Below are 21,481 nucleotides of genomic sequence, written 5' to 3' on the forward strand. Positions count from 1 at the left end.
CCCCTGCAGGTGCTCATATGTTAGCTACGCATTGTATAGTAACCGGAGAAAGGCTGTTCTATTTTTAGTTTACTTGGAACCCTAGAAAAATAGTTCCCTGAAGGAAGGTAGCACCTCAGGTAAGATGGGAGGTCTGGGCTCTGCTGAGTATGCAAGCCCGACTCCAATAAAATGTGGGTTTTGGCTCAAAGCTGTGCCTCAGTTTCTCCTGTGGTCGCCCCCCACAAGATGCTCGGTCCCTAGAGCTAGGGGGTCCCTATGCACTAAGGTGGGACAGAGCTCAGCTTAGATGTCCACCAAAGCCCAGAGCCATGTCAGGAGCCCCGGAAAAGTGGGGGAGGTCGGCACGGGACCGAGGCACACCTGGGGACCTAGAGGATCTCTGCCCCTGAAGGGCAGAGGACAGGGGTAGGTCACATGGAAGGGAAAATGACCTCGGGAGCTCAGCTGGGGACCCCCTCACCCCCAGCAGGAGCAGTTGGGACCTCACCTAGGGGGAACGGAGCAGTGCGCACGCGTGAACAAGTAGCCCAGGGTTGGGGACCACATTTCCCAGGAAGCCTTGTGATCCGAAGCAGCAGCCTCCTTCCCTTATTGGCCCGTTGTCATGGAAACAGTATATGCACCTCCAAGAGGAGGGAGAGAGGAGGAGATGTGCTACTATGTAATTTCCGCTTCCTCCGCAGCCTCGTGGGCGGTGGTCCTACCCCCGTGGTTTCTGTCCACTGAGGGCCTCCGGCGGCTCCAGGATCCGGGCCTGTAACGGAGGGGTCAGTTGGACTTTTCCCTTCCCTCTGCCTGGCTCCTCTTACCTGACCGTCTGACTTGCGCCCCGTGTCTCGTGGCTCCCCTTACGTGATCTTCCCCTGCCCCCTCCGCACCCCTTCCCTAGCGTGGGCTTCCTCCTCACCCCCCATTTGTGTGATTCCTTCCTTGGTTACCTCTGTTCTCGTTGCGCCACTTCTGACCCTCCCTTCTGCTTTCCTCCTTCTCCATCCTCCATCCCTCCATCTTTGCCTTCTCCATCCCTCCATCTCTTTCTACTCCATCCCCCATCCCTCCATCCTTGCCTTCTCCATCCCTCCATCCCTCTCTTCTCCATCCCCCATCCCTCCATCCTTGCCTTCTCCATCCCTCCATCCCTCTCTTCTCCATCCCCCATCCCTCCATCCTTGCCTTCTCCATCCCTCCCGTCTGTACCTCTTTACCTTCTGCTTTGTGTGTGTGCTGTTTATCCCTTCACCTCTTCAGCTGGTTCTCCCCCTTCCCTCTACCTAGATCTTCCCTTCCTTCACCCCCTGCATGGACCCAGTTAGCAGATTTTAGCTAGAGAGTGCCAGGAGTCAGGAAGATCTGAATTCAAATGGGGCCTCAGACTGCCTCAGTCTCCTCATCTGTGAATGGGGCTAATAATAGCTCCTCCCTCCCCCTGTCTGCTGTGAGGATCTAACGAGGTAATTACGGCACAGGCCTGGTGCCCCGCGCAGAGGTCTCGCCTGACAGCCGAGAGCCACAGTCACCACCGTGTCCTGTGAGTCTTGTCTCCAATCCCGGTACCGACAGCTTGGTTTGGTCCGATTCAGTGTTTGCGTAATTCCTCAGCTTATCACCCGCCCCCTGCCCCAGTCTACTGGTCCTGTTTGACTTTCCACCCAGGCTGCGGTGCCAGCTGTTCCCACCTACAGCCAACAGAGGCATACCTGGGGCTTCCTGTCTGCCTCTCAGGTTTCTTCCTCCTCTCCAAGCAAGAGCTTCCCCGGCATCCCCTTTTGTCAGTAGCTCTCCCTTTTCTCTGTTGGGTGTGTTCCCTTGTTGCTCCCAGCGTCCTGGGGGCCCGAGGCCTCCCCCATTTTCTCCTCCAGGAACTTGGCCCAGAAGAGGTCAAGGTGCTGCCATGTGAGAGTGAGGGGTTCCGCCCCCAGTCCCTGGTGTGGACCATTCTGGCAGAGGTGTTCTAGTGGAGGGGCAAAGCTACTTTTTTGTTCGTGTTCTCCCAGCATCTAGTCTGAGTTCACTTCCATAAGGTGCTGTATAGTTGGGAAAGAGGAAGGGGCTGGCGATGTCCCAGTCCAGGTGTCTCAGTCGGGGTGTCCCAGTCCAGGTGGCAGGGAGTTGTGCAGGGGGGCCCCCTGCTCACAGTTTGCTTGCCCCTCACAGCTCTGCCTAAGCTCTACCCTGCTCTTCCCTGAGGAATAAATCTGCCAGTGGGAATGGCCCCCGGCCCCGGGCCCCTTAAAGCCCGTACCTCTCAGGTGAGTAGTAGCTTTCATCTATCTCTTCCACTTCACCTTCCCCTCCCCCCCCAACATACACTCTGGACAAACTGAAAATCCAGCTTTTTAAACAACAGAAAACTGAGGCTCTGAGCAAAGATTTGAACCCCAGGAGCCCTTTGCTCACAACAGCTGGTGTTTGGACCATTCTGCTGTGAGGGGGAAGGGCACTCCCTCACCAGTCCTCCCAGGAATCAGCATGGGACAGAATATCAGGAGGGCCTTGAAGGCCTGGACCAAAAAAGAGGAGGACTCAGGGGTACTGAATCTTGTCAAGTCTTACCCTTGGGTCCAGAAAGTGGTGCCTTAAAAGTGGGGTTGCCAGAGCTGACATCCGCCCACAATGCAGGCGTCCATGACCTCCATGGAATCAGAGCTGGAACTGGGGAAGAGGGGCGGTTAGAATGGGACACCTTGGGCTGTGGGTGAGCAGGGAAGGGATCTGCCCGAGGTCAACCAAGAGAATTTAAATCCAGAGCCTCTGACTTCAGATCCAGAGCCCTTGCTCCTGTCACGTGCTCCCCCCCATAGTTTTAGGGTTTGGATACATGTTTGCCTGCATCAGAAGGAAGCCTGAATACTGAGGGCTGCTCCCCGACCTTCCTCTCCCCCAATTTCTGGCCTCTCCCCTTCATCCCCAGGGCCACTGGAGGGCTGGTTCCCAGAGAAACATAAACAGATTCATTTGGTATTTTAGGAGCCAGTGACCTTCCAGGATGTGGCCGTGGTCTTCACACAGGAAGAGTGGTGTTACCTGGACCCTTCTCAGAAGGAGCTGTACCGAGACGTGATGCTGGAGAATTACAGAAATCTGCTCTACCTGGGTGAGGAGAGCCCCCGGGCCTCAGACTCAGCATCCCAGCCCCCCTCCAGTGCTGAGACCTGAGGGTCCTCTTCTTCTGGCCAGGGGATTCGGTCAGTTGGTCAGCAGACATTTATCAGGCAGATGCAAGCCTTAGAGGAATATCCAGATTTGGCAGGGACTCAAAAGGAGGGGGAAGGGCAGCCTCTAAAGCGGGTAAAGGGCACTTCAGCCCTGAAGCAGGTAGAGACTGAGCAGGAGGACACTTGGGAATCCTGGAGGCTCATGGTCTGGAGAACAGGTTGGGGAGGGGAGATGAGGTTGAGGTGAGAAGGGAGAGGATGGATGTGGCCTCCCAGAGCACAGTATGTTTTCCACAGCCATGGGCAGGTTTGGAGAGGAAAGAGACAAGGTCAGTTCTAGACACAAGGAGTTGCGTTGGGCCAGGGAAGATGGGAGGTCAGCCTAGAATTGGACCTGGAGAGGCAGATCCTCTCCTTAGGGCCCCACCCTGGTTCCAGCTCATCCTCTTTAGTAATCCCCAGGGGCTCCCGATTGCCCTGAGGAGTAGATATGGAAATGAATAAAACTTCTGTTTCATTCTGAAAGCCTTTGGCCAAGGCCATCCTCATCTCCCATCTCCACACCTTTGCTCAGCCCATTTTCTCTCTTCCACTGATGGCCTTTCCTGGGTTCCTGGCACCTGGTGTCCATGTGGACACTACCACATGTACATTCCCCTTGATCAGGAGCAAACTCTTCTTTCCTGGCACTGTTGGCAGTGCCAGCTCTACTCTCTCCTTCCAGAGATCTTTTTTGCCCATAGTAGGTCTAAAAATAAATTGTCTCTCTAACAAATGCACACTGATTCATTTATTGAATACCTCTCGGTATCTCCAGGCAATTCTCTTGACACTATATACTGTTTCTCTACTTTTTGGGGGGAAGAGAGGGAGCAAGCATTTATTCTTCTATGTGCCAGGCATTGTGCTAAGTCCTTTAGAGACATTAGATCCTGTGGTGTTCACAGGAATCCTGAGAGGAAGGATTATGCCCTAATTTCCAGATAAAGAAGCTAAAGCAGAGCTGAAGCAGCTTCACGGGGTCACATTGAGGTGTAGAGCTCTGTAGACAAGTGAGACCCCTCAGGAAAAAGCAGAGCAAGCCTCCACTCCATGGAGCATGAGCAGTTTAACAATACACTCATGCTTGTGGGGCATACCCTGAGCCTCCATCCCATTCTCCCCTTGCAGCAATCTCCACCTTTCTGTGTCTTTGGCTTTCTAGTCTGTTGCCTGCCCTCTTCTCTTTTATGGGTCAGTTTGGCCCGTTCACATTCTCTATGATTATTCAACAGCAGTTACAAATTTTCCTTTCTCCTCTTTACAGAGAAAAAGAAGATAGGAGTCTAGCATTGAACAAGGCTTTTCTGAGTCTCCTTGGCCAGCCTGGACTGCGGTCCCTAGCGGTCCTCCTGTCACTCAGCCTCCATGAGGGGAGTTTGTTGGACTTGTGGCTCTTGAGCCCCCAGTTCAGCTCTTTCTGTTCCCACTGATATGCATCTCCAGCCTTCTTCTGTCCCATTTAGAAAAAAGCAAGGTGCCCTTTCTCATGGTTTGCTTCCTCTTCCCTGACTTGATGAGGATACAGCAGTCCACCCTCATGTCACCTCATCTGGAGTGCCCCGCTCTAGAACTTTGAGTCTTGGCTGAGAGCCTTTCTCTTGCAGGTCCACAATGTGCCAGATGTCTGGTCTGAGTTCCATGGGGTGCCTGGCTGATGGCTTAGCTCCCAGATCCTTCTTTTCTGCCTGCTTGTAGCCTCTTTGACTTGAAAAACTGAGGCAGCTGGTGTTTGTTTTATTTGAGGCCTTTGTAGGGCTTTGGGGGAGTTTTCAGTTCTTTGAAATGGGCCACACAGAGTGGGTATCGGGGTTCCAGCGGGGCCAGGTAGTGACTCTCCAGCTGTCAACTTGCTGTTCTGATGTTTCTGGTTGCCTCATGTGGGGGCTCTTTGCTTTGGTCTACCTCTCAGGCATCCACTGCTCGGGAAATTTTCATTTTGGGGGTGGCTTTTCCCCCTCAGCTCTCATTTCACTGTTTATCCCTACCTTTGTTTCTCCTGACCTCCCTTTGTGTCCTTGTGGCCAAGCCGTCCTTTGTGTGGATCTCTCCTTAGGCTTATTACAGGGCTACCTGATCCTTGGGTCCCTACAATGTGTTTTTGCTCATGAGTTTTGAATTTGATTTTTAACCCAGGTTTCCAGCTTCGGCTTCTGGCCTAGGGCTTAGTGCTCTTGTCAGGCCCTCCCTGCCAAATTCTTGTAAGTGTGCTAGTCCTGGGTCCCCTCTGATATGCTAGCCCATGGATGTCTTCCTCCTGAAAGCCCCCACCTGCCCTGTCCTGACCTAGGCCCGGGAGCCTCTCCTTGGACCCAGGATTTTGCTTTTCTCTCAGTTCCAGAATCTGGGCACCCGGGTCTTCATTTCTCAAGAGTTGAGTTTGTCTTCTGATTGGGTCCTTGGGGGCCACAGTGAGAGATCAGAGGTGGCCCCAGCTTCAGCCCTGCTGGAGCGGCCCATCCTTTTCTAAGACATTGCTCTGGAGCTCTGTAAATGTCCTAGAACAGGGAGAAGAGCTCAACGGTGTCTCTTATGGGTTCTTCATCCTCCCGGCTGGGCTGATTTTTAGGGACTTTGGGGTGGTTGGAACCTTTTGTGCCTTTAATAGACAACTCTTGTTTCCTTTGAGCAGGACTTGTGGTTTCCAAACCAGATGTGATTTACCAGTTTGAACAAGGAGAAGCCTCTTGGAGGCCAGACTCAGAGAGCACCTACTCAGGTGAGCCTCTCCTCTGGTCAGTAAGGGAAACAGGAGCCCCCCCAGGGCTGCGGAGGCTAGGAGAACCCTTCCCCATCACTCCCATGGAAGTGCATCCTGCTGTCTCAGGGGAAGAGATGCTGCCCTTGGACCTGGAGACAGATGCCGGGGAACATTCCAGGCATGGGGGGCAGCCAGAAAGCGTGCTCCCCAGAAATGGGGAGAGAGCAGGGTTAGGGGAGTGGTTCTCAGGATCCTTGCTTTACTGAGAGCCACTTAGATACGTATACCAATCTTAGCAACTGAATCACGTCCTAAAACAACACTCTGAGGGGAGCAGCATGGCATTTGAACGCCAATCTTCTGATGTGCAGGGGAGGTGGCCTGAGGGAGAGTTGAGGGGTCAAGAAATCCGAGGTCCCAGTGAGGATGTAGAGCAGGGTGAGGTAGGAGGGACCAGGGAAGAGGGGACACCAATCGATTATGGTCAGATATGGGGATTTCAGATTCTTGAACGTGGAGAGGGTATGTCTGTGCCGAGGTAGAGTGAAACAATAGGTCATGGAAAGTGAGGAAGGTGAGGAACTGAGTGGTGGGGAGAGCTTGTGAGCGAGAGTCAGTATGCAGGGTGAAGTGCGCTGGTAGGAAGAAAGAAAAATGAAAAGCCAGGCACCCTGTAGCTTCCTCCCTGAGGAAGCAAGGGAAGTGACCCCGGGAATCTGAGGACAGAAGGTGCCAGCAACGAGTAAGGAAGTGGCCGTGGGGAGCGGGGAGGATTCTTACTCCTGCCTTGGCCTTTGAGCTGAGGAGAAGGAAGGAAAGCTCAGCTGGGGAGGCTGTGACATCAATGAAGGAGCCGAACTTCAGTAATAGCTAGAAGATGGAAGGAGCGGGGAGACAGGGTTGGGATGAAGGGGCATTTGTTACCTATGGAAAAGGCATTTCAGAGGACACAGCAAAGGTGGGGGGTAGGAATAAGGAACCAGATGATGGAGACTGGAGAGTCAGGTTTGGATGATGATCTACAGGGGTTTGGAATTTCTGGGACGTGGAGGATATGACCAGGTATGAGAGTAGGAGAGCAGGCTAGAGACAAATACAGCATAAATGGAAGGTGCATAGTTGGTTGGGAAGCCCTGTTTCACTACTGCCATTTCTTTCTGAAGACTGGAGATGAGGGAGGAAATCACATAGCAGAAGCTTTCCACCCCCCACACCTCAACCTTTTTCTTCCTCAAGGGACAGACATAGAAGAGGAAAGAGCTAAGGTCAAAGGGAAGGTTCTCATACTGAGGCTAGGAGATCAGAATGGCAACAGGAGGTGAACATTGCCTTGTGTCAACCTAGATGGGGAGTCACTCTCCCTGCCCCCAGAGGACACGGGTACCAAAAAGGAGAAGGTCTCCCTCTTCTCCCCCTTGGATTAGAGATCAGGTGTTGCAGCCCAAAGGGAGCCAACTCCCAACATGCAGGGATGTTGCTTTGGGACAGACAGAAGTCACCTGGTCTGAGCCTTATATACTCTGACATGCTGTAATCCTTGTAGTAGATCATCTAGAACTAGTCCCTTCTTCTAAAATAGCTTGTATTTAAGGTTCACTGTGTCCTTCCCTAAATCCCTTTTACCTTACCCATTAGATGCAGAAAAGTTAATCAACCAGTTGTTCTTCTTTTCCTGCTCTCTAAGCATAAAGTTTTAGAATCTTATTTGAAATAAAATTACAGAGTAGTCCAGTCAGGTTCCCAGTTAATTCAGGAATGCCTTCTAAGGCCTCCCTAAGTGACCACTTCCAGCTTTAAATGTTTTCAGATGTCGTGAGCTATCCCTGCCAAAGGAGAAGAGCAGAGCATGGCAAGACCATGAGGATGGAAGGGAGCAGACCCATATTCTGCTCGTGAGCTCCCAATTAACTCCATGGTCTTAGAGAAGTCACTAAAGTACTCCAAGTCTCAGTGCTTTCTTCTAAAAATAAATCACACTTCTGTCTCCCTTACGACATCATCATGAATCTCACTGAAAAGTTTTGTTGTTGTTGTTGTTGTCAACTAAAAGCCTGAAAATGAGGTTTCATTATTTTACTGTTAGACGTTTGACAGGACTTGTTTCTGCAAGATATATAAAACAGGACTGATTGTTTTGCTTTATTCATTTTTTATCTCTTTCAGATGGGGAGACTGGGCCTAAATGCAGAGAGTCAGCTCAAAATCTGAACATTTCTGTGCAGCATTCATCCACAAACAAACTCACAAAGTCTAGTCTTTGCGTCTTCAGCCTGAAAGAACCCTGGGAATTTGATGTCTTGTTAGGAAAACCGAAGAGCACTAGGAACAAAAATTCCCAGGAAGTAAGAATCCTCCAAAAGCAAACTTCCAAACATGTGATAATCAGTGAATGTAATAAAAACAGCCAAAGCCTCAGTCTAGAACCAAAACTCTTTCCAAAACAAATATCTATAGAAAAGAATCTTCACAGATGTAATGACCTCACAAAAAGCTTCATTTCATCCTCAGACTCAAGGAAATGTAATAGATTCTGCTCGAAGGAGAAGTTTTCTCAGGACAATGAATGTGGGAAATCCTTTGATTCTAAATTAGATTTTACTGAGTATCAAAGACTCTATCATGGAAAGAAATCTCATGATCATAATGAACAAGAAAAAACCATCAGTCTCCGGCCATTTACTCTTTCCTATCAGTCAATTGATGTTGGAGAAAAAACCCCTAAATGTAATAATTTGGGGGAAGATTACCCCAAAACTATAAAACTTATTGAACCGAGGCTTCACACTGAAGAAAAGGCTTATGAATGTAGTGACTGTGGGAAGGCCTTCCGCCTGAGGGAGCCCCTTCTTCAACACCAGAGAATTCACAGTGGAGAGAAGCCTCATAAGTGTGATGAATGTGGGAAAACCTTCAGCCAGAGAGGACATCTTACTCTACACCAGAGAATTCACACTGGCGAGAAACCTTACGAATGTAAAGACTGTGGGAAGGCCTTCCGTCTGAGAGACCCCCTCACTCAGCATCAGCGGATTCATACGGGAGAGAAGCCCCATAAGTGTGACGAGTGTGGGAAGGCTTTCTCTGTGAGAACAGATCTTACCAGACACCAGAGGATCCACACTGGAGAGAAGCCCTACAAATGTGGGGAATGTGAGAAGGCCTTCCGCGTCAGGGCAGAGCTCACCCGCCACCAGAGAGTCCACACTGGGGAGAAGCCTTATGAATGTGGTGACTGTGGGAAGGCCTTCCGCCTGAGCAAAGACCGCACCCGTCACCAGAGAATTCACACTGGGGAGAAGCCTTACGAATGTGGTGACTGTGGGAAGGCCTTCTGTCGCAGAGAACCCCTCCTGCAACACCAGAGAATCCATACTGGGGAGAAGCCGCATGAGTGCAGCGAGTGTGGGAAGGCCTTTGGGCTCAAGAGACAGCTTGTGGAACACCAGAGAATTCACAGCGGAGAGAAGCCTCATAAATGTCACGAGTGTGGGAAGGCCTTCTTTGTCAGGACGGATCTTACCCGACATCAGAGGATCCACACTGGGGAAAGGCCTTACGAGTGCAACGAATGTCAGAAAGCCTTCCACGTGAAAACAGAGCTCACGAGACATCAGAGGCTTCATACTGGAGAAAAGCCGTACGAATGTAGTCAATGTGGGAAGACCTTCCGCCTGAGCAAAGAGTGCAGCCGGCACCAGAGAATTCATACTGGTGAGAAACCGTACAAATGTAGTCAGTGTGGGAAGGCCTTCTGTGTGAAGACAGAGCTCAACCTCCACCTGAGAATTCACACTGGAGAGAAGCCGTATAAGTGCAGTCAGTGTGGGAAGGCCTTCCGTCTGAGCACACAGCTCACCCAACACCAGAGAATTCACACCGGAGAGAAACCCTACAAATGCAATCACTGTGGAAGGCCTTCCGCCTGAGCACACAGCTCACCCAACACCAGAGAATTCACATTGGAGAGGAACTTGATGAATAACTACATGGAAGGCCTAGTGAGGCAAAAAGCAAATGCTTTACCTAACAGTTTTTTTTTTTTCCACTGAGGGTGAAAAGGCCTGCCTGAGTGCACGTAGGGCCTGATATAAGCTCGTAGGTCTAGAATGGAAGAAGACCCCAGAGACCATCAGATCCGTCTCCTCATTTATAATTAAAGAAATGGGGCCGAGGGAGAGAAGTGCCATGTCAGGAGTCCCAGCAGTGAGGGCAGTATGAATTCAGGCCTCATGATCCAAGTCCAGTAACTTTCTACTGAATCATGCTGCCTCCTCTAAATATGGTGGAGAGAAACTATTTCAGCAGCACAAGTGGGAAAGGGCTTTCTTCCAGAGCACAGAGCATTCTTGATATCATCAGAAAAAGCCCTATGTTAGATGATTCGGTAAGGCCTTCTGCTTCAGTGTGTAACTGACCCCAAATCAGAGAACTCTTGGGGAGAAATTTTATGAACGTCATTAACAGAGGAAGACCTTCCTGAGAGAACAGTTCACTCAGTCCTGCAGAGTTTGTGTGAGAGAGAACTCAAGAATATATGAATGTGGGATCGTATTCCCTACAAATGCAGAGCTTACATGACTTCACAGAATTCATATTAGAGAAATTTTATTCTAAAGAACACGGACCTCTTAATGGAATGGAGAATTTGACATCAGAGCATTTCTGTTGAAGAGATTCTGTTTGGAATGCACGTGGGAAGGCTTTGCCAATGCAAGCTTATGCTACATCAAAGAATCTACACTGGAGAAGAGACTCATGAATGAAATAAACCTATCACCTTCTGCCACAGTTAACATTATGCTCAACCATTAGTTTATACTGAAGAAAGAAACATGATAAACCCCTTCAATCAGAAGTTACACCTTTACTTGTTCAAAACAAAAAAGACTTTTGTGATCATGTAAGTTTAGAAAACTTTCTGTTCTATAAAAAACCCATGAATTTTCAAATCCTCTTCAGTTATGTCACATCAGCCTAAACAACGCTAGAATGTTTTGTAATGTATTATTTCATTGTGGCTTTAGGAAAAGAACTGTCATTTCCCAACAAATAGATGAATAAAAAAGCATTTATTAAATTCTGAAGATGTGCTTAGTCCTGTGAATACCTATACAGAAAAGCAAGCAGAGTTACAATTAGAAGACTGGCTTCAAATTGTGTATGTTCTAATGGGAGGAAATAACAGAATAGTTAGATGCTGGAAGAGATGTTTTGCTCCAGAGAGTAGTCACAGGGCAATTGAGTGTACAAATCTTTTTCTAAAATAGTAGTGTTGATTGGATTGCCATACAGCCAAATTTACCTAGAACAAACACTGTAACTGTATATCTGGATAATTGATAGGGGCCAGAATAAATGTAGCCTGTCATATAGGGTATTACCACATACCTGCCAATTATAAAATATGCATAAAATCAACTTTATGGTACTCTAAAACTGTTCATTTGGATAGATGGTTGATTGGGCTAAGCAAACTATGATGTTTTAATGGATTTGAATGTTTGTCCCATGAATGATTTGTCCCATGAGAAATTTTGTGATTAGGGAAAAAGGATATTTTAAAAAAAAGAAAAAAGAAGCAGAATGACTGATAATAATGTAAAGGAAAACAATTCTAAAAGTTTTCAGAATTCTTTGCAACCTCAAAAGAGTGACAATGAAGCTTTCTTCCTCCATTTGCTTAGTAAGGTGGTAGATAGAGCCCAGCTACAGAATATGATGTACATTTTCAAATATGGCCAATACTTTGCCTAACAACTTTGTTACAAAGGAGGCTTCTGGTGGTGGGGCAAAGCAATTAGCCATATTCAGTCTCCATTCATGTGCAGATTATAGGCTGTCCATGTAAATATTTCATAATTGGATAGTTCTCATTATGCATATATGGGGTTTTCCTATGTAAATGGCTAGAGCATACCGCTCTGAGGGATTATGGCTATTGTCCAAGGGGTCTGATTTTCAAAGCACAGTGTCAATTACAAATGGAAGCATGAAGAGGACCTCCTCATCCAGAGGAAATCTATCTTCATCTTTGACCCTTCTGGATTGCTTGTGAATATTTTCTGACATTTATTTTTGCCATTTTTTGCCTTTGCTGATAACCCTAAATCTAGAGACCAACAAGGAAGAGAAGCAGGGTCTATAAGGGCATCATACCTCCAGGAATGTCAGAAACTAAATATGGAACAGAAGAAGGGTTGACTGAGTTTTCTGGACCCTGTAGTTACCAACAACAATAATGATGATTATTATCATAAGTTTTCAGAGCACTTTCCTCTTCCAAAACTGAGAAGTAGATGACATTAATGTTCCCATTTTACATATGAGGAAATGGGGACAAACAGGTTAAGTGACTAGCCTAAGATCACCCAGTAGTGTTTAAGGCTAGAATTGAACTCAGAATTCCCTGACTCCAGGTTCAAGTTTTCCACTGTGTTCCTTAGCTGCCTGATTCTCCACAGGGCATGACCTCAAGTTCCTATACCATCTTAGCTGCCTTGTGTACTTTCTCCAACTTCTCAATGGCCTTCCTAAAACTTGGCAACCAGCACTGAGCCCCACATCTCAAATGAAATCTCTCCAAGGGATGTTCTAACTGGGTCAGTACAGCCTGAGATCACTTGAACTTTCCTGACCACGATCTTGTACTCATGGAGCTATGATGCTGGTGGCTCTTGTAGTCCACTCAAGGCCTTTTTTTCAATCAAATTGTGATTTAGCCCTACGTCTCCCACTTGTACTTGGGAAGAAGGGTGTGTGTGTGTGTGTGTGTGTGTGTGTGTGTGTGTGATTGAAGAATGAGACTTGACACAATGTCATCTTACTGACTTTGGTCCTATGTCCAATCGCTTCAAGGGCTTTCTGAGTCCTGATTGTCATTCAGTGTGTGAGCTGTTTTCTCCTCAAAACCCTCACCTCAGTTCTATATCATCTGCAAAATTTGATAAAGATGAGGAACACTGCTGATTTCATTGTGTGTCTTTGGAATAGCTAGATAATAAAATAGCTATAATGTCAGTCCTAGAATCAAAAGGATCTGAGTTCAAATCTGCCTTCAGTTACTTTTGTGTGACCCTGAGCAAATCACTTAACCCTATTTACTTTAGTTTTCTTATCTATAAAATAATCTGAAGAAGGAAATAACAAATTACTCCAACATGTTTGCCAAGAAAACTTCAAATGAATCACAAGTCAGATATAATTAAGTGACTAAAGAACAAAGGATGAGTTTTTGGATCTAGCTATTCATCCAGTTATCAATCTGTCTTATTGCTGTATGATCTAACTCAATTTTTTTTAAATCTCAGGAACCCTTAAAATTTTTTTTCTAGGAACCCTTAAAATTAAAAATTAATGAGAAGCCCTCCCTAAACAGCTTTTGTTTATGCTGAATATACTATTAGAAATTAAACCATTATGTGGCCATCTTCAGCAATGAGATGAACTAAATCAGTTCCAATAGAGCAGTAATGAACAGAACCAGCTACACCCAGTGAAAGAACTCTAGGAGATGACTATGAACCACTACATAGAATTCCCAATCCTATATTTTTGTCTGCCTGCATTTTTTATTTCCTTCACAGGCTAATTGTACACTATTTCAAAGTCCAATTCTTTTTGTACAGCAAAATAACTGTTTGGACATGTATACTTATATTATATTTAATTTATATTTTAAAATATTTAACATGTATTGGTCAACCTGCCATCTGGGGGAGAGGGTGGGGGGAAGGAGGAGAAAAATTAGAACAAAAGGTTTGGCAATTGTCAATGCTGTAAAATTACCCATGCATATAATTTGTAAATAAAAAGCTATAATAAAAATAAATAAGTAAAAAGAAATGTATAGCAACAGAAAAAAAAGAAATGAAACTATTTTAGTATTTTTCATGAAAATAGTCATTCTAAAAGAGGGTTAAATCAGTCAATGAACATTAAACACCTATTTTGTATCTACATAGTAAATACAATACATAAGTACCACAGCCACTACACATCTGTACAAAATCTTACTATATACTGTGCCAAGTACTGAGGATAAAAAGAAAGGTGAAAATCAATTCATACCATTGAGAAGCTCATTATCTAATAAAGAGGGAGAGGGAAAATGTAAATTGGGATCCCTGGACTGCACTCTGAGAACCAATGATCTAGCCTGTGTTTCTTCATTTTTTTCTATAATAGCATAAAAGATTATCTAAGTTTGATAAAACCTAGGCCTACATCTACATCAGTCTAATTATTCTGTCCAAGAAGAAAACAAAGTATCCTGGCCAGATTGAATCTTTTTGAAAATGTGCCAGCTGAAGTCCTAGAGTGGTACACCAGGCAACTGGGAGTAGGACAGTGACATAGGCCTCTGAGGTTTGGGATAAGGAGTCTTGGTCCTTGGGAAGCAAGAAACAAGAACTCAATGGAAAAGATGAGCCATCCTAGCCAGAGTTAAGGTAAGTGTCCACTGGGAAAAGATCACCAGGCAGAGCCTGGCGCCCTGGGTTTGAAGGTCATTGGTCTCATATCCTCCAGGTCAGATTGGGCTGAGGTCTTCAAAAGGATGGCAGCCCCAAGGGCTTCTAGTGCTGTGATAACACTGGATGGCACTTCCTTGCTTTCCATCCTGATCCCTTGAGCCCAGCACTGGTTCATCCAGATGCCAGAGGCTGAGAAGCCAGGGAAAGGAACAGGATGGAAATCAAGCCAATGATGAAAAACAACCAGTTACTAGAACCTGGATGGGGATGATGGAAATGAGTGGTCTTGCCCATCCAGTCTCTGCACTTCCCTGTCCTCTCTTTCCTGTGGATCACTATGACAGAGGAGTCCAGCTCCTCGAGGCACTGTCCACGGTCCTGAATTCCTCAGAGACTGGCATTTGATTAGCTTAGTGAGGAGATATTGGGAAGGAGGGGGGACAGGTTATGCTTTGTTTTCTGTTCTTGTCCCTTCTGGAATGGAGGGAATGTCAGGGATGCTTCTCCTCTTTCTCCTCTTTCCCCATCACTCCAAACCAGGAATATGAACTTGGAGAAAAAAGCTCAAAGAAAGACTTCTCCAAGAACATCTGAATGATCTGGCTGCAGGAGGGACAAAAGAGTTGGATCTCCCAGAACTGTGAGGAGGTACTGCCTCAGAGAAATGGCTCATCCCAGACTTGGGTGACTGTAAGAATCCCTCTAGAATTTACTTTATATCCTGCTACTTTCCTAAAATTATTTATTGTTTCAAGTAACTTGTTAGTTGAGTCTTTAGTAATTTCTAAGTATGTCATATATAGCCTGCAAAAATATAGTTTTATTATCTTATCATTTATTCTGATTCCTTCTATTTATTTTTCTTCTTTTATTGCTATTGCTAGGATTTGCAATATAGTATTGAACAATATTGGTGACAGTGAACATCCTTGCTTCACACCTGATCTTATTGGGAAGACTTCTAACCCATTACAGATCATGCTTACTGGTGGTTTTAGATGATTTTTTATCAGTTTAATGAAAAATCCATTTATACATATATATGTATACACTTTCAAGTGTTTTTAATAGGAGTGTCATACTTCCTCAAAAGTTTTTTTTTCTGCATTCATTGATACAATCACATGATTTTAATTTTTTTTTATATATGATTAATTATGTTAAACCAGGTTGAGGGTAACCAAGGGGTCTCAAACTCTATGGTGAGTTAGGGGAGTGTCTTCCCTAAGCATGTAAAGACTTACCCTGATGGAATGGGTGGATGAGAACAATTTATTCCAACAGCCATGAAGGCAGGTCTTGTGGAGCACTTAGAGTTTGGTTAGATGTTGAAAACACCAAGGTCGTCCACTGCATTTTGAGTCATCATTAGTCATCTTAACTCTATCCTGCAGGTTTCCTACTCTGTGGTCGAGACACTAAAAAATGTTCAAAAACTTCTGAAAAGTTGATTCCACTTTCCACTCACCATTAGTACATAGAATATGTGCACACTTATAGACAACACAAAATCCAGTAGACCTGAAAGAATAATAGCTCTTGTTATGAGAGAAATCAACAGGTATTGCAGCTAAATAGTAGCCTCGAATGAAACAAAGACTGAGAAATAAAGACCTGCTTACTTCAGTAGGAGCTGTATACACATTTTTCTGGAGTGGCTGCAGTGAAAGGGAACGCCATTAAGTTGGTGTAGCTTTTGCAACCAAAACTAATCTAGTAAATAAGCTCATATTCTTTCCAAAAAGAGTTAATGACAGATTCATGACAATCCAATTGCTATTTGCAGGAAAATGCCCCATCACCATCATCCATACCTGTACCCCAACCATGACAAATCCTGACTGGATCAAAGAAAAATTTTATGAAGACTGGGAGACCTTTGTCATCAATGTCCCAAAATATGACAAGCATGCCTTTAATGCTGGAGTAGGCTCAGATTATCAGACTATCAGACTATCAGACATGACATACCTTGAGAGGAGTGGAGTTGGAAACAGAAACAATAGTGCTCATTTACTATTGAAGACTTATGCATCTCATGACCTTGTCATCACCAGCACTGAATTCTGTTTATCTAAATGCAATAAAACTTCATGGATGCACTCTCATAGCAAATATTGGCATTTATTAGACCATGTGATTATAAGAAGAGACAGATAGGATGTGGGCATGACAAAGACAATGTGTGGTTCAGAGTAATGGACAGATCATAGACTTATCCTCTCCAAGCTGAATATTCACATTCAACAAGATGGTCACCCCAAGGCAAAAAGACTTACTAGAAAAATTAATGTCAACAGATTAGAATGTTTCTCTGAAAGGGGACAGTTTGTTGCTAACTTGGGAGGAAGTTGAGCCAACACAGAGTTGGCTACAACAGAATGGAAAAGGAAGAGGCAGCTTTTAGGAATTTAATGTATAGCACTGCGTTTGCTCATCTGGGTCAGAACATTCACAAATCTCAAGACTGGCATGAAAATGATGAGGAAATTCAGAAGCTGCTAAATGAAAAATGAAAATTCCACAAGATGTATCAGCAGGATAGTTCATCCATCTCTAAGAAGGTAGCATTCAATTCTATCAAAAGTAAAGTACAATTAAAATTTAGAGAGATGCAGGATTCTTGACTCAGTAAGAGCAGAGGAAATTCAGTTCTGTGCTGATAGTGAAAATCCGTAACAATTCAGTGCATGTTTATGATGCACTGAAAGCTATTTATGGGCCAAAGACCAATGTTGCATCTCAACTTCTCAGAGCTGATGATCCTACACTGATTATTGATATGAATATGATACTAGAAAGATGGGGCTGAACACTTCCATAATGTTCTCAATAGATTATCATCAATTACTTCCTAGCTGAAGTTTCAGTTGAAGACATTTTGAATGCTATTAGGTTACTTTTATATGGTAAAGCACCAAGTGCTGATTCTAGTCCATCTGAGATTTATAAAGTTGGGGATCTATTGTTCATATGAAAGCTGAATGTAATTTTCCAGATTATATGACAAGAGGAGATTATGTCCCAGAAGTTCAAGGATGCCTCCATTGTCTGTCTTTATAAAGGTAAAGAAAATAGATTGTCCTGTGACAATCATAGTGGGGTCTTGTGGGCAAGATTCTTCCCAAAGTCCTTCTTAATAGTCTGACCCTATAACTAGAAAGATAATTTTAATGCATTGTGATCTGAAAAGGGTACTTTAATATATCTGCTTTTCTGTCTTTAACCATAATTTTTTTTATTCTAATATATGGTCACTTTTTATAAAGATGTAGTAGTTCTTTGTAAAGAACTACTGAGAAAAGGTACATTCTTTTTTGTTTCCATTCAGTTCTCTCCAGATATCTAACATATCCAGTTTATCGAAAATTCCATTCACTTCCTTGATTTCTTATCTAGTTCTGAGAGGGGAAGATTAAAATTTCCCTCTATTATAATTCTATTGTCTATCTCTACCTGTAATTCATTTAACTTTGCTTTTTTAAAACTAGGTGCTATAGTATTTGGTATAAATAGGTTCATTATTGATATTGCTTCATTGTTTGTGGTATCTTTTATCAAAATGTAATCACTTTGTGATTGATTGCTACCCCGGCCTTTTTTTTTTTTTGTATCAGGTGAAGCATAATAAAATTTTACTCCAACCTTCAATTTCAACTCTATGTATAGCTGTCATTAAGTACTTTTTGTAAACAATATATTGTTGAATTCTGATTTTTAATCCATTCTGCTTTCAATTTTGTGGGTGTTTTATCCCATTATTATAATTACTATTTGTGAATTTCCCTCCCTTATTTACTTACTACCTACTCCTCCAAGAGAACCTCCCTTAAACTATTCCTCCACCTTACTAAATCTTAATTTAGATACTGTTGTAAAAGTCCTTCTTCATCTTCTCCCACACACCTCTAAATCTTAATCTATACATCTTTCTAAATGCCTCTCCCTTATCCTGTCCCCAAATCCTCTTTTTTATAAGTTTAGAAGACTTTTGTACCCTTTTAGATATGTTGTCCCGTCTTTAATCCAGATCCAATGAGAATGAGCTTTCAATCCTTACAACCCTCTACTGCCACCTGTTTCCTCTATATTCCATTGAGTTCTGGTCTTTTTTTCTTCTTTTCATCCAAATCTGAAAATCTTTCAGTTTGTTACCCCCTCCCCCCTTTTTTTTCCATTCAGTTTTAAACTCAACTTTGCTGGGAAAGTTATTTCTTGATCACAGTCCCAACTCTTTGGCTCTTTGAAATATAATGTTCCAACTATAGTCTTTTAGTGTAGAAGTTTTTAGGTTTTGGGAAATCCTAATTGTCTCTCTGCATTAAATTGTTGTGTTTTTCTCTTTTTGCTTGCAATATTTTCTTCTTTACCTGGAATTTTTGAAACTTCCCTCCTGGAATCTTTTTCAAGTAGTGAATTGTAGGTTGTTTTCTATTTCTATTTTACCCTCTTGTTCTAGAATTTCAGCACAATTTTCATTAATAGTTTCTTATGATATTATATCCAGATTTTTTAAATCATAACTCTCAAATGGTCCAACAATTCTTACATGTTTTTTCCTCAACCTATTCTCCAGATCAATCAGTTTTCTAATGCATGTTTTAGATTCTTTTCCATTTTTTCTAGGTTTTAAAAAAATTAATTTCTTGGTATTGATGCAGTTCTAGTGGTTGAGAACTGAGGTGTGAGAATCCCCAACATAAGACTGAAGTTAAACTTCTCAAAATCTCAACTCTCTAACTAAAAGTTCATGCTTAAAAATTTCTCTGGAGATCTGAGAAGAGAAAATTGAGCCCCCAATTTCACCATTAAATCACGCCCTAATAAGGGAGCAGGATAGGAGGGAATAATAACAAATGACCATTTAAATGACAGGTCACCAAGCTGGCAAGGCAGAGGAGAGGTCTCAAAGCAGTTCTTGAGTTCCCCTGCAATCCCTACTCTATGGTGGGAGAAGCAGGTGAGACCAGAGTGCCAGAATGAGAGTAAAAGAGAAGCCCCTCCTAAAGCAAAAACAAACTCAATGGTCCTACTGCCCGCATCCAGAGATAGCCAGGATTCTGATGTCAGTGTTGTGTTGGAGTAAGAAGAAGCTTGACCAAACCCCAAATTCCTGCCAGAGGGCAGGGTACTGGGGAGGCAGCTGTCCCTTGTAGGCAGTCCCTCCTCCAGTGCTCCTCCTACTCGAACTCAGGACAAGGACTGGGGAGTTTAAAGCATGGATGTTTGTAGCTCCCAGAAATAGCAGCCAAGAGTAGTGACTTTTCTCCACATCTCGCTTTAATTCTGTGGCCTCTCTCCTCGGCTGCAAGCTGATCCCTATCATTAAAGACTCCCAACAGTTGTTTTTAAGGGAGAAATTTGAGGGACCAAATCTGGCTTCTGCAGCTTCATCCATATATCTGAGGCAGATTGTTTAATATTAACATCTCCCCAGGACAGATCAAGGAGGGCAGGACTTTGGATCACTCAAAAGGCTAGGTGGGGTCCTCAGAGTAATGGCCAGGTTTTTCTGCAGTCTGGGAGAGATCTGACATTGAAAGAGGCACCTCTGCTCTGTCTGTCTCTCCCTGAGAATCTGCTGTTTTTTTCCAAAGGGCAGAAGTTAGAATCAATATCCTAAGGAGAAGAAAAAAAGCTTGGAGTCTCAGGATTTGGTTCAGGTGAGAGAGACAGAATTAAAGAGATAAGTTCTTGTTCTGGAAGGGATTCAGAAGCCTCCTGATAGGGACTGCATAGAGGTGCAGTGTGATGACCACGTTAGCACCCTGGATACTTTAAAATCAGCTAGAGTCAGGATAAGCAAAAGTCCTTGATTTTTATTCTTTATCAAAGGGAGATGAGAGCTCGTGGACACAGGAATCTCCTCTTTCTTCTCCCACCTCTCACCACCTCGATTGTCCTACTCCACCCTCTAAATCCTCCACCCAATCTCACCCAAACAGATCCAAGTCTGCACAGAGTAGTGGTCAGGGCCATTCTTTCTCCAAGCATATGCTAATAGAGTACTATCCAATTGCTCAAACCATGTATCAACTCAGTTTCAGTCCATCACATCTCCCACTTTCTTTTGTTTTAGAACACAGGTGGTCATGCCCTCCCTGACTTCTCAGGAAGGGAGGTGAAAGCACTAAACAGGAGATGATCACGCCCTCCCTGACATCTCAGGAAGGGATATGAAAAGCACCAAAGGGAAGTGGGGATTGCAACACACAGGCTATTAGTGATGACTCTCTCCACAGTCAGTGCAGGCTCAATGTGGTGTAACAAACATTAATTGTATATGCAAGTAGGGGTATAACAAACAATATAAATCAACATGGTATTGTAAAAGATTTCCAGAAGTCCTAGAAGGAGGGTATGTAAACAACAGTCACACATACACCTTCTTCAGCAGACAAGAGATAGTCCAAAATCAATCTATTGTCCATTGCTTCATGTGTCAGGGAATCCAATGATCCCTGAAAATTTTTGAAGTCCTGGAACAGTCTTTTTATATGTTAGGGAATCCAATGATTCCTGCAATTTTGAAGTCCTGCAACAGTCTTATCATTTCTTAGAGAATCCAGTGATTCCTGAGGGTTCTGAAGTCCAACAATTTTTGCTGTCCATGATTCAAATGTCATAACTGCCATGCTCTTTCAGTGGTGGGCACAGTCAGCAACAGAACCACCCAATGTTTCTTGGGTCTTCTCCTTTGTTTCAAGGGTCTACTCAGTCTCTCTCTGATGGATAAGGTGAATACGGCTCATTGGCACCCATCTGATCCCTTCTCCATCTGTAGAGATACAAGCAAACCCTCTCCCCCAAGCTGTTAACCTATCCGGTCCCTTCCATTCACTACTTTCTGGGTCTCTCCACATCACCTGGCAATTATCTAAAGATAATGGAGCTGCTAGCTCTGAACACTGCCCTTCTGGTGGTTTATAAAATCTGTTTGCTGGAGCCAGTGCATCTTTGTCAAAAATTAAGAAATTGATAGCATAAAGGGCTAGACTTAGAAATTCTCTGGGGTTACCTGTGGCTCCCCCTTTCTTTCGTTTTTGGAGGAGCATCTTAATTTCTCTGTTTCTCCTCTCTACTATTGCCTGTCCTTGAGGATTAAAGGATAT

At 44.3% G+C, this 21,481-nt stretch overlaps 1 protein-coding gene across 2 annotated transcripts; it reads left to right on the forward strand.

Annotated features, from left to right (window-relative positions):
- Nucleotides 1-680: 680 nt before the first annotated feature.
- LOC127558239 (zinc finger protein 883-like) lies at nt 681-10,982 on the forward strand. Of its 2 annotated transcripts, XM_051991470.1 has the most exons (5): nt 681-770; nt 2,158-2,252; nt 2,971-3,097; nt 5,830-5,916; nt 8,062-10,982. In XM_051991470.1, exons 2-5 carry the CDS (start codon nt 2,211-2,213, stop codon nt 9,822-9,824), a joined length of 2,019 nt encoding a protein of 672 aa, XP_051847430.1. In that variant the 5' UTR covers nt 681-770; nt 2,158-2,210; the 3' UTR covers nt 9,825-10,982. The 2 variants fall into 2 exon arrangements, with proteins under 2 accessions (XP_051847430.1, XP_051847429.1); XM_051991469.1 differs by lacking the exon at nt 681-770 and having other exon boundaries at nt 1,978-2,252.
- Nucleotides 10,983-21,481: the final 10,499 nt, after the last annotated feature.

This window comes from Antechinus flavipes, chromosome 3 (genome assembly GCF_016432865.1).
Source record: "Antechinus flavipes isolate AdamAnt ecotype Samford, QLD, Australia chromosome 3, AdamAnt_v2, whole genome shotgun sequence".
Classification (NCBI taxonomy): domain Eukaryota; kingdom Metazoa; phylum Chordata; class Mammalia; order Dasyuromorphia; family Dasyuridae; genus Antechinus; species Antechinus flavipes.